The sequence below is a fragment of the Uranotaenia lowii genome, chromosome 1 (assembly GCF_029784155.1).
Source record: "Uranotaenia lowii strain MFRU-FL chromosome 1, ASM2978415v1, whole genome shotgun sequence".
Classification (NCBI taxonomy): Eukaryota; Metazoa; Arthropoda; class Insecta; order Diptera; family Culicidae; genus Uranotaenia; species Uranotaenia lowii.
Window position 1 is genome coordinate 123698790 of NC_073691.1, and position 16837 is coordinate 123715626.

Sequence of the window (16837 nt, forward strand, 5' to 3'; positions counted from 1 at the left end):
CGCTAAGACCGGAGCTGTTACTAGGGCCGACTTAAGTTTTAGAAAAGACTCCTCGGCTGCTGCTGTCCAACGAAACTTCGTTTTGGTTTTCGTAAGCTCGGTGATGGGAGCGGCAATACGAGAGAAATCGGAGATGAAGCGACGGTACCATCCACACATTCCCAGAAACCGTTGAACTTCCTTCCTGGTTGTAGGTGCGGGGAATTTGACAATACACTCTACTTTCTCGTCGTCCACCTTCCAGCCTCCTTCGCTGAGAATGTAACCGAGATACTTGATCTGCTGACGACAAAACTTGGACTTCTCGGCCGAAATAGTAAGCTTTGCACGATGTAGTCTGGCTGCTACTTCCTTCAGGACTGAGATGTGTTCCTCAAACGATTTGGAGCATATGATGATGTCGTCTAAATAATGGAAGACGTACGGTTCCATGTCCGCAAACAAGTGAGTCATAATCCTCGCAAGACCTTGGCTGGCTGTGCAGAGCCCAAAAGGGACCACCTTAAATTGAAAGTGCCCTCGGGAAGGTACAGTAAATGCCGTCAGTGGCCTCGATTCCTTGTGAAGCGGCATTTGCCAAAAAGCATCTTTGAGATCTATCGACGATATGAATGAACAACCTCCTAGATTGTTGATTATAATCGAAGAAATTTGCGGGATTGGGTAGCCCTCGTTAACCATAATGGAGTTGAGATGCCTTGCATCCAAGCAGACGCGGTAATTCCCGTTCTTCTTCTTGACTGCCACAAGCGGGTTGTTCCACGGCGAAAAAACTGCCTCCTCGATAACATCCAACGAGATCATCCTGTCTACTTCGCGGTTGACCTCCTCCAGGACATACTGGGACATTGGGTAATATCGCTGCTTCCGTGGCGTGGCGTTGCTCACATCTATACGGTGTTCATAAAGCTCCGTTCTTCCCAATTTTCCCTCCTCGGCTTTCGGGAATAGCTTGATTGTCTCATTCAGTATCTGGCATTGTTCTACCGATAGTTGCTTCATCGGCTCTGCTTCAAACTCTTGCTCATCAGTAATCATTGAGCAGCATACCGCTTTGACTCCGAACGTTTGCCAGAAGTTCATGCCCATGATGGCGCAGTCTGGCAGACTCGGCACCAGAAGGACTGGTAATATTTCATTCCGATTGTTATATGATATCGGTAGACGTGTGAAGTGATTGATTTTGTGTGGCGTTCCATCCGCTGTCTTGATGCCACCGTTCAGTGCTTCTTTTCGTAGTCCAAGCTCTTCTACAATCAGTGCTTTACTGCCACCTAGCAAAGAACAGTTCGCACCACTGTCCAACAAAGCTGTGATTTTCTTTCCTAGGATGTCCAGAACGGCGTGTGGACGATTGTCATGTCCGGGATTGATGATTATATAGTTGATGTTTTGAAGGTCGGGAGGTATTGAAGGTTGATCGATGTGTTGCGAAGAATCTGGCCCTCCATCTACCACTTCCTCGCTGCGGCGTTTTCCGCTTCGCTGTTACAAACAAGACAGCTGCGTAACGTGTAACCTTTTCGACCGCATCGGTAGCAAAAAAGAATTGCCTGTGCCTTCGTGCAATCCGGAAACCTATGCCCCTCCTCATCGCAGTTCCAGCAAAGCGCTGGACGGTACGCTGTATGCTGAACAGGATCTAGATCGTACATGTTGCTGCCTGCTTGCTGAAGCTGTTGGTTCTGGAGCTGTGGTTGATAGTGCTGTTGGAATTGCCGTTGAAGCTGTTGCTGTTGAGGCTGCGGCTGTTGAGGCTGCTGCTGTTGTTGCTGCTGCTGCCGCGGCGCCCATTTAGCTTGCTGTTGCAACGGATGTTGTATTCGATAGTTCTCCGCTTGACTGCCTTGCCGATTCACCATATTGTTCTGACCTGCCGAAGTTGTAAGCGGTTGCAGGCGCTGATCCGGTCGCTGTAGAGAGTTTTGCTGCTGTAGCCCTGTATTGAAACGATTCGGTCTGCGTTCCAGTTGAAGCTTCATGGCACAAACTTGCTCGTACAACTGTTCGTATTTCTCCTGCCAATCGACGAAGTCTTGTGGAGTCGTGTGCTCCTCTGCCTGGTGATAGGACGTTGTCGCCTGCTCCATTACCACTCGTTCTTGATTATCGGCTTCCACTGCGTGAACCCTGTTGAAACGCTGCTGTTGATGCTGCGTCGCTTGCGCACGACCTGGCGCGGGTGTGGCGAAGTTTGGTTCTAATAGAGCTGTATGGGGTATTGGAATCCTGCGCTGTCTGCTTAACAATAACCTGGTTTCATCGAAGTTGCTGCATACATCCAATAACTCCACCAGTGTTCTCGGTTGCCGTGCTGTAACGATGGTAGCATACTCCATGTTCATATTCTTCTTCACCATGAACATCATTTCCTCTTCGGTAAGTGGCGGTTCGATAAACCGAAATAATGTAGAAATGTCTCGGTAGAATTTGCCAAAAGGTTCATCAGGACCTTGATATCGGAAACTAGCTTCTTGACGCAGTATCTGTGCATATCCACTCGGCAAAAACTCACGACGAATCTCTCGCTTGAATGGTGACCACGAAAGAAGAAGACCTTGGGCTAACGCTCTGGAGTACCAATCAAGTGCATCTTCCAACAGAAGGTGTTTTACTGAAGCAAGAATAGTTCGATCGCTAAGCCCTTCGGATCTGGCAAACGTCTCGACCCTGTCGAGGAAGATGTTGAGTGACGTCGTGTCCTTTTCACCCCGGAACTTGAACGGCCAGTTGTGAATCGCCTTCACCATTCGCTGCTCCTCATAACCGAAGCTTCTGCTGGAGTGTGGAGAACTGCCACCCAAATTTCGCTGCCTCCTCTGTCGATGTTGAAGATCCACACGTAACTCGTCGATAACGTCTACGGACCTCAAACCCACTTCCGCTTCAATGTTGAAGTTCGTTGGACTCCGGACGTCCTCCTGCGCTTGCTGCCTTCCAGCTAACCCTCCGACATGCTCTCGTGCTGGATCTTGTTGACCTGTGGCACCTCTACGCCGATTTGGAACCGCTTGACCCCAGCTAGGATTGTCGTCTTCATCTCTGCCTTCCGCTATTTCACTGCTGGGCTCACTCAATCTGCCACTTAAGTTTCCCGAATCACTGCGTACCACTTTGTTGACAGCACTGTTTATTTCGGAAATTAACATCTCGACCAAATCGCTCAAAATCTTCCGCGCTTCTTTTACCGAAGAGACCGGCGGTATAATCTACAACCGTTGTCGGTAATGTAGCAATCTCGACCGAGTGCAAGCCATTTGCTCCGAGTTGCCATTCTGTATTGCCGAATCTACAAAACTTTTCAATTCCTGAAGCGCCATCTGACAGGCTTCAATATTTGATTCCGGAGACATCGCGTATTCAGAGCTAACGTAATTGGTTTCTCTTAATATGTCCTCTTGGACTAGTGCCTTCAATTTAACAACTTTAGCACGTCTGGTGCTAGAAGCCAAATTTGTCACATGGCGCAAGGCCAGTTCGTATGCAATTTCCTCATCATTGAGGTGAAATAATTCTATTTTAGAATTCATTTTGAATGGATCAATAACTAACCAGTAATTAAGTGTTACAACTATGGTCTAATGAAGAATGATACGATATTTTGAAAAAAAAGAGCGGTAATAATATTCAACAATTAATGATGATTACTGATCAACAATAACAATCATCATAATCATAATAACTATAAGCATTTACACAAATAATAACGACATTTGTGACTAGCTCATTTAGAATTTATCGAACAAGCACAACTAATTAGGTTCGATTTAGTTGGGCGCCATTTATTATGGGAGGCTTTACTACTGGGGACGAAGCCACCAGATAAAGCTGATAAAAATTCGCAAACATAAATAAAGCAACATCAATAGTGGTTGCATAATTTTGGATGACCCATTTTATTATTTCCCCCCCATAAAAACAATAATTTAAAGCGACTTACGTGCTGTGTTGCTTCGTTGACTTTGCTGGCCTCGATGTTTGAATAGTAGCGACGATCGTTTCATGCTCTCGATTCCGGAATCCTGCTCCCACGATGGTTCCGAAAATTCAACAGCACACCCTGAGGGTGCTTGACGCGCACAGTGGGATCCACCCAACAACACTGCGCTTTCTGCAACCTGTCGGCTTAAATGCCGCACCGTTTCCTTAAGAACGACAACAATCGCGCACTCACTCTCCTTTCCAGCTGCTGTTACTTTTAGGCTTGGCACAACCCCCTGTGGGTGCACTCCGGAGGCCCAAAGCAGCATCCGCAATCCTCCACTGTCTTCGCTAGAGAATCTTCGCTGTCTCCGTTCGCTCGAACAACTCCGACAATGTCGTGTCGGCTCACTCCGACAATCGTGATCGAAGTCCAAATTCTTCTTAAATCGTGGCTGAACCGCAATAATTCCCCGCTGTCGACTGGTCATCAACACCCAAAGGAATGCCGAGCCGAGATGGCCACACTGGCGCACTTCCGAAATGAAACTTTTTCCGCTGACCGTCGAGAAGGCAGTGAAATTTCTCGTTTCTTGATAGCGCTCTCCTACCGCCGATGTGCAAAGAAGAAAGCAAAGAGCTGACACGTGCATCAAATTCGGAAGCGTACCGAGGAACCAGTGGCTTCGACTAATTTTCACAATCGCGCGGCACCTTCGGCCAAAGACACCACAATGAAACAGCTTAATCGTCCCGGCAAAATAAATGAGCCTTCCGTAGAGGTAAGCCACCCGTATAAAAAAAAGGGTCCTGAAGAGGATGAAATTTTCCAATCAGGAAGTTATCTTATTAGAATCCTAATTTGCTACTCACGTTTGACCCCTTTCCTCTGGCTTTGCTGGTGCTTTGGCAAACTGGCCTCTGATTACCCGCTTTCTGGGTGTGTTTTCCGGCAGTGGGCGTATAATTGCCGGCTTCTTTAACACCGCCAGGAATCACGTGTCCACGAGTTTCCTCCAAGCCGTTTAATTCGGCCCCTTTTCTCCGCACTTTCGAGTGCTAGCAGCACCGGATTCTCGTCGCTCAGTGGTGGAGCGAAATCTGTTTTGCGGGAACAATGGTTGGGTTGATGAAAACGAATATTTTGCACGGGATCTCGCTTACCTTCAGCGTTTTGATGCACGCGAAAATTGCTGCGGCTTCCTCCACCACTTTGCACGACTTTTTCCCCGGAAGTGTTGTGCTTGACAGCCGAAGTGTAGCCAACATTCAAGCGCAAACTTTTCCCGGGTCACGAATATTTGCGGTGCGATTTCTTTATGTATTTGTTTGTTTATTTCACGCCAGGCAGGGGTGTGCTAAACGCATTCCAATCTTGGTTGCACGCTTTAAATTGTTTATGGGGAAATGGGTAAATTATAAATTGTTTGCGACTTCGCTCCAATATCGTATCCGAAAATAATCAAAAATATTAAATGTAACAAATTCCTAAAAATGAAAAATCAAAATGGTAAAAATTGAGAAACAATGTGTACATCATGTTGCAGTGCGACATTATAGATCAAAGGTTATTTTAAGATCATAAGAGCTTATTTCGTGGTGCACAAAAATTATAATATTTTCGTAACTTGAGAACCAAGCTAGTTTTTTTTAAATATCTCTGTAAAGATGATAAGGAGATTCCTTTTTTTGTGAAAAATTAATACTATAGGAAGTACGAAACAAATCCTCATGAAAATTTATTTAAGAAAATACGTACTTTCGTAGAAAAGCGTAGTGCTCATTATGCCCTGGGTGCTCGTTATGCCCCCATCTCCCCTATATGCATGCATATGTAGTTTTTCGCTTGTTTGCTAAAATTTTAGCAAAAAATAATTACTAAATCAATTGCTAACTTTCTAGCTGGTCAAATTTGAGCAAAATTTTGCTGAATTTCGGCCTCAAAAATTTTGTGTGTACACACAAAACTTTCGGGGCTCCATTTAGTAAAATTTCGCTGTTACTTCCGTTAGCAAAGATATTGTTTTAATGTTGAGTTAGCAAAAAGCTCAATTTACTTGATTTTAGTAATAAAAAAGGTCATTTTACTTGATTTCAGTAAAACGAAGGTTTTACTAAAACTGGCGCCGCGCCAGTTGGGAGAAAAGTAAAAAGCTGTTGCAATTAAGTGTGGTTCCGGATGTTCGTTGCTGATGGTTCTTGTGGTGGCCAACTCCACGACGAATTGGTAGCTGAATCGACATCGGATGCTTACAGGTAAGGTCCTATCTTAAAGTGTTCAGATTCTCCAATTTTTTAAATTTCTGATTAAGTGTGTTTGTTTTTTTTTTCTACCAGGTTAAAACTGCAACATGGAACTCGCAACAGTCCGTGAATAAAAAAGGACCACATCTGGAATTGCAACAAGTTGCATCCGGCAAACACCCTGGTGCTTTCTTTGACGAAGGTGGCATGGCATTTCGCTCGCTAATAGGTGCGTTCCCAGGATAGGAAAAGTGTGAAAAAAACATTAAAAAATGAGAAAAATAAATAACAAGTGAAAGAAATGTGTGTATTCTATTTAATATTCAAACATTCGCCTGATTCCAGTTCTCACTGAAACGTTGCGGTGTTCAGACGTGATTCCGATTCGATACGTTTTCCAACTGAATTTTTATTCTAAGCATTGTTCACTAACACGGACATCTAATTCGTGTGACTTTTTTCAGTCTCCTTTCCATTTGCGCTTCGTAGCAACGTAGTATTACGTCGCGAGTGATATCCCACCGACAAGATACCCCCATGTCGGTGGATGAAAATTCACCATGGGGTGGCCAAACTGGCCCTCCAGGCCAAAACAACAGAAGATCGATGCCTGCCTGGATGGTTTCCGCGGGCGTTCACGGTGACGCCCAGTTTCTTATCCTGAAACCAGTAGGCAACAGCAAGCTCCCGAACCCGTTTATTATCGCCAACCAGGGTTGGTAAATTTCGCCCGTCATGCTTGACCCGACTAGTTTTGTTTCATCAAACGACTGGCACTGTTCTCAATTGACGGAGCCTCACTACTCGCATGACGGATAAAGCACGACAACAATCAACAGTTCTCCATCATGCGACTGACGAAGCTCCTACACATGGTCAAATTTCCCCTGAGTGTGACTGACAAAGCTCTTCACACTTCGATCGGCTGCAGACGGCAGGTACAACTAATCAAACGACTTGCTGGCAGAGAGCAACAATAGCAATAAAAAACCGAAAACGGGCTTGCTGGCAGAAGCAAAAATAATAATAAATCTGTATTTTTTTATTTGTATTTGTATCTTTATTTGTCTTTGAGCCAATGCTCTTAGAGACTGACCAGTTTTGTTTTACAAATTTGTTTGATTTCTATGGTACATTTCAAATTTCACATTTTTTATAAAAACATCAATTCTTGATGAATGGAAAAATATAATAATTGACAAAATAACTTAGTATGAGAGAGATCATGATTGTTGGACTAATAACTTTTGTTTTAACTGCTTTTTGAACACATTGTAACTAAGGAGTTTGAGATCTTCTTCCAATTGGTTGTACATGTTGATAGCTTTTCTCAGCGCCGAATTTTGACCAAATGTAGTAGTATTTATCCTTGCCGTTGAAAGATGATTTCGCCCACGGGTCATGTGTTGATGCCTGTCCGAACGCTTAGAACCGTATTTGTGTGGACCAATCCATGTTGAATTTGATGAATGTGTAGACATGCAGCATAACCGTACACATTCTCCAGGGTGAGAAGGTGATGATGATGAGTGTGAATGAACTGCGTCGATGTTCTACGGTGATGACCGAATAAGTTTTTGATAGCTTCATTTTGTATCACCATACCTGAGGCTCATAGATACGCTTTGTCGATCGTTGAATATCATGTACTTGTTTTTCTCGGCGTTGAGCGTTAGCTTGTGCTGGTTCATCCATCGGTGTAACGTTAGGAGATCTTCGTTAATATTATTTTGTAGCTGGTCATATGAATCACAGGCGTAGATAAGTACCATGTCATCAGCGAACATAAAAATGTTGCCGTGAAATAGTACATTTTTTAAATTGTTAATATAACAGTTGAATAACGTGGGTCCAAGAGTACTTCCTTGTATGACACCGAAATCAACAGGCAATACGGAACTTTTCAATTCGTTTTCATTGACAAACTGTAGGCGGTCGCGAAGAAAACTTCGAAACCATTGTAGTGAGCGCCCCTTGATACCAAGTTCGAAAAGATGTCTTAGCAAAATATTTCGGTCACACGTATCGAACGCTTTGCTAAGATCCAGGAATAACGCAGCTACCTTCTTCTTACTGTCACATTTTGTTTGGATATCCGTTACAACATCGAAAAGGGCTGTCTGAGTGCTAGAATTAGCTCTGTTACCGCACCTGGCAACCCTGAAGCTGCTACCGTCTAATCGATGATGATGATCATCGCAACGTCATCATTAATAATCCGTGCAAATCAAAACAAATACCGATATACGCGACTTCCGCTGCTTAAGTTTGTAATTCGCTAGGGTCGACAAAGTTTTCGACAATTCAGTCCGTTCATTTCCTTCTTTGCCGTGCTCAAGTAGAGAAGCCAAGTATCTTAGTATAGATAGTATCTAGTAGTGAATTAGTGCTCAGCACATGTAACTACCAACATATGAAATGTAGAGGATCGGTGCTTATAATCAGGTTTAGTATCCCGTAGATACATTCAGATACGCGTCAAATCGTTAGGCCACAACTAGCAGTTTAACACATCGGTTTACTTCGAAAGGTAACTTACAAATTCGAAAAATTTGTGTAATGCTTATTAACCTTGTGAAACACTTCATTAAATTAGCACCACGTTAGGAGCACAAAATCATCTGAAATAATCGAGGCAAATACTGCAAATCGGCACTAAATAGTAAGTCGAACTGAATTCACTATGTAGAGCAAACAAACCTAACCTAAATTATAATTGCAGCTTTGAAGCTGATAAATAAATCTGCTACAAATTAGCGTCGAGTTTAATCGCCTCAACAATCTTCAAAGTATTTATCGAAAAACACCAAAGGATGTCTTCGGTAAATAAGCTCAAACCCGGAAAAGGTGCCCTGGCTAAAAAGAAGCGTATAAACCAAAACTGCCAAGCATGTGACCTAAACGATACTTACGACAATATGGTCCAATGTGATCGATGTCAGACATGGTGGCATCTTGTGTGCGCGGGTGTCAACGAGTCGATCGAAGATCGAGATTGGATCTGCCCGAAGTGCCGTGAAGTCGCAAACAGTTGCCGATCAGGATCTCGTTCAAGTTCCGCGCTCCAGCGTCTCAAAGATCGTCAGGACCTTGAACGGCAACGTGTCGATATCGAATTGAGCAAACAATTTCTTGAGGAACAGAACGCGCTGATCAATGCCGAAGAGTTCCAAAGTTTTCGAACCCAAGGCAGCATGGCTGCAGCTGAAAAACGTACTCAACAGTGGGTCGATAGTATTCACAGCGACGATGGTGCTGTGGGAGGAGCACCCAGAGCTACAACCACACCGATTAAAGAATCGCTCCGCTTCCCTTCAAATCGTGAGCTCGAGGAACATAACCTGCAAATGGCCCATCGTCAAGGCAAGGCCGTCATGGGGAATCAGTTAGCCGAATTCCAACGACAGCTGAAGCAGTGTCAAGAAATGCTTGCAATACTTTCACCAGAGGAACCCAACGCCGAATCAACAAGGATGATTCCGTCAAGTAAGCACAACGGAAGGTGTACCGGTGCCATTCCCAAGACGGTTACCATAGCAAGGGAGGCGATCAATCGTCCGAGTGAATCAGCCCCAAAGGAATCGTTGACTGGAAATCATAAACAAGCTGATATACATCTCACCGTTCAGACAGGCTCTGCGCCTTCAGGTAAGTGTCAAGCCTTTGAAACTAAAAATTACTTTGCCCAAAATATTCGCCCCACAATCAATACACCCATAGAAGAGGTTGCAAAAATCCAATGCCTATTTAGCATATCTCTGTGCCGATAATGCGCTGAAATGTGCACTGTGCCGAAAACGGTATGTTTGAAAAACCGTAACTGGCATAAGGACTCGGCTCCCAACCAAAATGATGACCACTACATTCAAGCGAAACAAGAAAAACCTATTCCTATTGGATAATTCATCCCAGAAACAAAAAAAATAAAAATTAAAACCACAGCGCCGTAGTGAGAATCGAACTCAAATTACCAATCATAGCGTCTTGCCAGACCGGCATTTTAACCAGTGTACTATTCAAGCTTCATACAGGATGAGGGATATTTGTCATAGGCTTTCTGTCACCGATCAATCGAAAAAAACGCACAACGGCGGCTTCCCGGCGTTTGGCCTTCTTTCAATGCATTCCTTTGTCTTTCGATGGAAACGGGAAAGGGAACGGGAAACCCATTGAATGAGAACTGTGCTTTGCTTACTGCCTGCTATTACATACACACGCTACATATACACAGCTGCCAAAGCCGGGCAGCTTGTTTTGTTATGGAAACGGGAAAGGGAACGGGAGTGAAGGAAACGGGAAACCCATTGAATGAGAACTGTGTTTGCTTACCGCCTGCTATTACATACACACGCTACATATACACAGCTGCTAAAGCCGGGCAGCTTGGCCGGTGCGTGGTTGCTTGCCGGTAAATTGAAGGAATGTTTTTTTTGTTGCTTTTACTGCATACACGCACAGCTTGGCCGTGGTTTGCCGGTGCCAGTGGATTGAATTAGAAGGATATTTTTGTTGTTGCTTTTGCTACATTCACACGCACAGTGCTCGGTTCGCTGGCTGCCTGGTGTTGGCCGGTATTTATTTCTATCCTTCTTCGTCTTGTGATGCGATAGGGAGGGACGTACAAACGTTTTTATTTTGTTTCTTTCAGACATACGCAATTCGGTTAACTTGGGAGATTAATGCCAGTGGGAGCAAATCGAATCAGCACCGGTCGCGTTATCTTCTTGTACCAATGATGCTATGTAATTGACTACACGCCATTGGCACAGAGGCTGAATTTTGGGTGTAAATATAATGAAACTGGGAAGCTGCGTCACGAATTCGCGCACCCGTCATATGCCCCTTCTCATCCAAAATTTATTGAAGCCCGGACCCTCTACCAACCGGAAGCTCAGTCTGCACCTTTTTCGCAACCGGCTACCGCGAATCTAAGGGGGGTTTCCAATACTTTGCGTCATCCAGGCACGCTTTTTCAGCCTCAACAATCTACGCCAATGAATGAAGCGATTACCTTGCCCAAGCTTACGTCGTCCGAGGCAATCCAGCCATTGGCGTCATTACCCTTTGAAAATGAACATATTATAAACAAATTACCCACATGTCATTCAAAAATACCGCTGTCAAATCCTCGTACGGAAACAAACCAAGCTCATCTTAATCAATTACTGGACCCGGTTACAAGTGAGTTCGTAAATCCTGTGTCCCTCTCGCCTCAACAGTTGGCGGCTCGGCAATCCTTCGCACGTGACCTGCCCGTCTTCACCGGTGATCCAGCAGAGTGGCCAATGTTCATCGCGAATTACGAGTACACAACTGCCGTGTGTGGGTTCACGAACGGAGAAAACATGCTGCGGTTACAACGCTGTCTAAAAGGATATGCCCTGGAAAAAGTTCGAAACCGCATTGTCCTTCCTGCTGCAGTACCACAAGTAATTGAAGCTCTAAGACAACGATTCGGCCGCCCAAACATTCTAATAAATTCTCTTCTACAAATGGTGAGAACGATTCCAGTACAGAGATCGGACAAACTAGAAGGTCTGGTCGAGTATGGGGAAGCGGTTCAGGAGTTGTGCGACCACATCGAAGCTGCCAACGAACAAACCCATTTAGCCAACCCACAGCTGCTACAAGAATTAATTGCAAAACTGCCTACGGATTACCAAATGCAGTGGGCTGCATATTCTCGAGAGCTGACGTATGTGGACTTACGATGCTTTGGAGACTTTATGAATATCGTCGCACAGGATGCCTCTCGCGTTATCAGTTTCAATCCAAAGACCAAGAATGCGCTTCGAGATAGATCAAAATCTAAGGGTTTTATAAATCTACACAACGAAACTGGCGGAGAATCAGATCAATCCGATTTGCACGAGCAACAAAGACAGAAAGCTAGAGAATGCGTTTTCTGCGGCAAAACTGGCCATCGTATGAGAGAATGTTTTAAATTTAAAGGCTTGTCGGTTGACGAAAGGTGGAACAAGGCTCGGGCACTTAAAGTGTGCTTCTCTTGCTTATGTAGTCACGGTAGACGCTCTTGCAGGAGTGCATCAATTTGCAACATCGACGGATGCGAACATCGACATCATCCTCTACTCCATGGCACAAAACCCGACCAAAACGCTACGTTACAGGTGGCAGAACACCATACCCATCGAACCAACGAAGCAGCAACTATTTTTCGATTACTTCCTGTAACCGTTTATGGGCCAAAATGCGCTGTTGAAACGTACGCGTTTGTAGATGAAGGTTCCAGTCTGACGTTAGTTGAAAACGATCTCGTGAATGAATTAGGACTTAGAGGTAGCCTACAACCGTTGTGCCTACAGTGGACTGGCAATACCAGCAGAATGGAGAAAGAATCCCAAATAGTCAACATAGAAGTTTCCGGCGTAAAACAAAAAAAGCGATCTACGCTTACGAACGCTAGAACGGTCGCTTGCCTAAATCTTCCAATACAAAACTTCGACGCAGAACATGCAATAGAGCACAGTGATCATCTACGTGGAATCCCTATCAATAGTTATCGCAACGCTAAACCTCGTTTGTTGATAGGAATCGATAATCTACGACTGGCTGTCCCTCTCAAGGTCAAGGAAGGGGAAGGATCGAGTATCGTCGCAGTTAAAACGAGGCTAGGATGGTGTGTTTACGGGAAGTCTTCGCCAGAAACAACGGTTACATCCAGTTACCACGTCCGTGAAAGTTCAGCTGATTACAAACTACACGAGTTAGTCAAATTTTATTTCAATATCGACAACATCGATTCCACAGTTACGAAACCCCTATCTAAACAGGAGGATCGAGCATTATCCATCCTCAGCCGGACTACCAAGCACACGGGACACCGCTTCGAAACTGGACTGTTGTGGGCCGACGATGAGATAATACTTCCGGACTCCTTCAACATGGCTCATAGAAGGCTCGAATGCCTAGAGCGCAAAATGAATCGAAGCCCGAAGCTGAAGGAAAACCTGCACAAACAAATTGCGGAATATGTATCTAAAAAGTACGCACATAAAGCCACGCCTGAGGAGTTAAGCCTTGCGGATCCCAACCGGATATGGTATCTGCCGCTAGGTGCCGTGATGAATCCCAAGAAGCCCGAAAAGATTCGTATCATATGGAATGCGGCGGCCGAGGTTTCCGGAGTATCTCTTAATAAGAACCTTCTGAAGGGACCGGATCTACTTACCTCTCTCTCTAGCATTCTATTCCAATTTCGCTTATATCGATTCGCCGTCAGCTCAGATATACAGGAAATGTTCCATCAAATCCAAATCCGCCCAGAAGATAGGAACTCACAGCGATTCCTGTGGCGATCAGACCCTTCGCTAAAGGCGGAAATCTACCTGATGGATGTGGCGACTTTCGGATCAACCTGCTCGCCAGCATCCGCGCAGTTCATAAAAAACTTGAATGCCGAGCAACACGCACCGAAATTCCCAGAGGCAGCAATATCAATTATCAACCGATATCACGTCGACGATTACTTTGAGAGTTTCGACGAAGAAAACGATGCAAAAAGAATCGCCGCAGATATCGTGACTATTCAAAAAAATGCAGGGTTCACACTTCACAACTGACGATCCAACAGTATTGATGTACTAAACCATCTTCACGTACTGCCAAATTCAACGGAAAAAGAGCTAAAACTAATGGATGGAGAAAAATTCGAGCGTGTCCTCGGAATGCTCTGGAACCCTAATACCGACGAGCTAGGATTTTCTACTCACATGAAAAATGAAGTACATGATCTTTTGCAATCTGGCAGCAGGCCTACGAAACGACAGGTTTTACGATGTGTGATGTCACTGTTCGACCCCCTGGGCATACTCGCGCCATTTATTATTCACGGAAAGGTGCTAATTCAAGACCTTTGGCGATCGGGGATCAACTGGGACGATGAGGTTGGAGACCTAATATTTACACGTTGGAACGAGTGGGTTAAGATGATCGATTTTATCCAAACCGTCCGATTACATCGTTGCTATTTCGCCAATGCCACAAAGCTTACATATAAGAATACTGAACTCCACGTTTTTGTGGACGCATCCGAAGTTGCGTACTCTTGCGTGGCTTATTTTCGAGTTGAGTACGATGATGGAACGTCTGACGTTACTTTAATTTCGGGTAAAGCTAAGGTGGCTCCTTTAAAACCCATGTCTATTCCGAGACTAGAGCTTATTCAGAGCTGTCTCTTAGGAGCCCAACTTTCGAGCTTAATCAAAGAGAAACACGATATTGCAATTTCCCGTACGATACTTTGGACCGATTCAAGGACAGCACTCTCCTGGATACATTCGGATCCCCGCAACTACCGTCCATTTGTAGCACATCGAGTCGGCGAGATTTTAGAGCAGACAACTCCAGCAAACTGGCGGTGGGTGCCTTCCAAGTCAAACCCGGCGGATGAAGCAACTAAATGGGGATGTGGTCCGTATTTCACAAACAATTCAAACTGGTTCACTGGGCCAAGCTTCCTTCGGCTATCGGAACGTCACTGGCCAAGTATAGTCGGAAAGGTAAACAGTACTGAAGAAGAACTGCGAGCGTCGGTCTTTCTTCACATAGAATATCAACCGATAATTTCCTACGAGAGATTCTCTCGTTGGGAACGTCTTCATCGAGCAATTGCCTACGTCTTCAGATTTGCCTATCACCGTAAGGTTCCTATCAGTCTATCTAGTCCTTTGCAACAATCAGACTTGTTAGCTGCATCACATTTGATATTTAAACAGGTTCAACTAGAAGTCTACCCACAAGAAATGGCTACTTTGGGAAAAGGAAGCGGAGGAGTGCTCGAATCAAGTAGCCCGCTTCGTAAGTATGCACCGTTTCTCGACGAGGAAGGTCTGCTTAGAGAGAACAGTCGAATCCGAAATTATGAGTCCGTAGAGTTTGGAATGCGCTTTCCTATAATTCTACCTACAAAGCATCGCGTGACATTTCTAGTCGTAGACTCTTATCATCGCCGTTATAATCACGCCAATTTTGTAACAGTAGTAAACGAGGTACGCCAACTATATACCATCCCAGGACTTCGCTCATTAGTCAAAAAAATATGCCGAGAATGTAGAACGTGCAGATTACGAAATGCTAAACCTGTTTCACCCCCAATGGCACCTCTACCAGTCGCTAGGCTAGCCGATCGTAATCGTCCGTTCACCTTTACTGGCCTAGATTACTTTGGACCGCTTCTGGTTATTGTGGGCCGTTCCAGAGTAAAAAGATGGATTGCACTTTTTACTTGCCTCACTACTCGCGCTGTTCACCTTGAGGTGGTTTACTCATTATCCACCACTTCGTGCATTTTCGCTGTTCGGAGATTCGTTAGCCGGCGAGGCGCTCCTTCTGAGTTCTACTCAGATAATGGTACGAACTTTGTAGGTGCTTCCAACATACTACAAGACCAAATTCGTCAAGAAATGATGAACACCTTTACCAACTGCTACACGAAGTGGCACTTCAATCCACCAGGTGCTCCTCATATGGGTGGCGTATGGGAGAGACTTGTGCGATCAGTTAAAACAGCTTTGAATGACGGGTATAGCAAGGGTAAATTGGATGACGAAGGGCTTATGACTTTGATTGTGGAGGCCGAGGGCATAGTTAACTCAAGGCCTCTGACCTACCTTCCTTTAGATTCTGCTGAGTACGAGGCCCTTACTCCAAACCACTTTCTCTTGGGGAGTTCCAACGGGATCAAACAGCCTCCAGTTCCTATTGAGCAACATCGAAATCTGAAAAACACTTGGGCCTGATCCAACATGAGTTGAACGTATTCTGGGGCCGCTGGGTCAAAGAATATCTTCCAGTTATTCGTCGTCAAACAAAATGGTTTACCCCTACTAAGCCGATGGAAGTTGGAGACCTAGTCATGGTGGTCGATACTAAGACACGCAACGGTTGGATTCGAGGCAGAGTTCGAGAGACTATACCGGCGCCTGATGGTATCGTTCGCAGGGTAATCGTAGATACGACTAACGGGCCGCTTAGTCGTGCGGTACACTATCTAGCTCCACTGGACGTCTCGAATGATCGTGTAGTCTCGGCGCCTACCGAGATACACCCGGGGGAGGATGTTACCGCACCTGGCAACCCTGAGGCTGCTACCGTCTAATCGATGATGATGATCATCGCAACGTCATCATTAATAATCCGTGCAAATCAAAACAAATACCGATATACGCAACTTCCGCTGCTTAAGTTTGTAATTCGCTAGGGTCGACAAAGTTTTCTACAATTCAGTCCGTTCATTTCCTTCTTTGCCGTGCTCAAGTAGAGAAGCCAAGTATCTTAGTATAGATAGTATCTAGTAGTGAATTAGTGCTCAGCACATGTAAGTACCAACATATGAAATGTAGAGGATCGGTGCTTATAATCAGGTTTAGTATCCCGTAGATACATTCAGATACGCGTCAAATCGTTAGGCCACAACTAGCAGTTTAACACATCGGTTTACTTCGAAAGGTAACTTACAAATTCGTAAAATTTGTGTAATGCTTATTAACCTTGTGAAACACTTCATTAAATTAGCACCACGTTAGGAGCACAAAATCATCTGAAATAATCGAGGCAAATACTGCAAATCGGCACTAAATAGTAAGTCGAACTGAATTCACTATGTAGAGCAAACAAACCTAACCTAAATTATAATTGCAGCTTTGAAGCT

General features: G+C 44.7%; 2 protein-coding genes across 2 annotated transcripts; both read left to right on the forward strand.

Annotated features, from left to right (window-relative positions):
- The first annotated feature begins 8978 nt into the window (after window positions 1-8978).
- LOC129737887 (uncharacterized) lies at window positions 8979-13748 on the forward strand. Its single transcript, XM_055729052.1, has 2 exons — window positions 8979-9813; window positions 11314-13748. The coding sequence occupies exons 1-2, from the start codon at window positions 8979-8981 to the stop codon at window positions 13746-13748; spliced, it is 3270 nt and encodes a 1089-aa protein (XP_055585027.1).
- A 72-nt stretch (window positions 13749-13820) lies between these two features.
- LOC129737888 (uncharacterized) lies at window positions 13821-15926 on the forward strand. The gene has a single exon (XM_055729053.1). It carries the CDS (start codon window positions 13821-13823, stop codon window positions 15924-15926), a length of 2106 nt encoding a protein of 701 aa, XP_055585028.1.
- The last annotated feature ends 911 nt before the right edge of the window (window positions 15927-16837 follow it).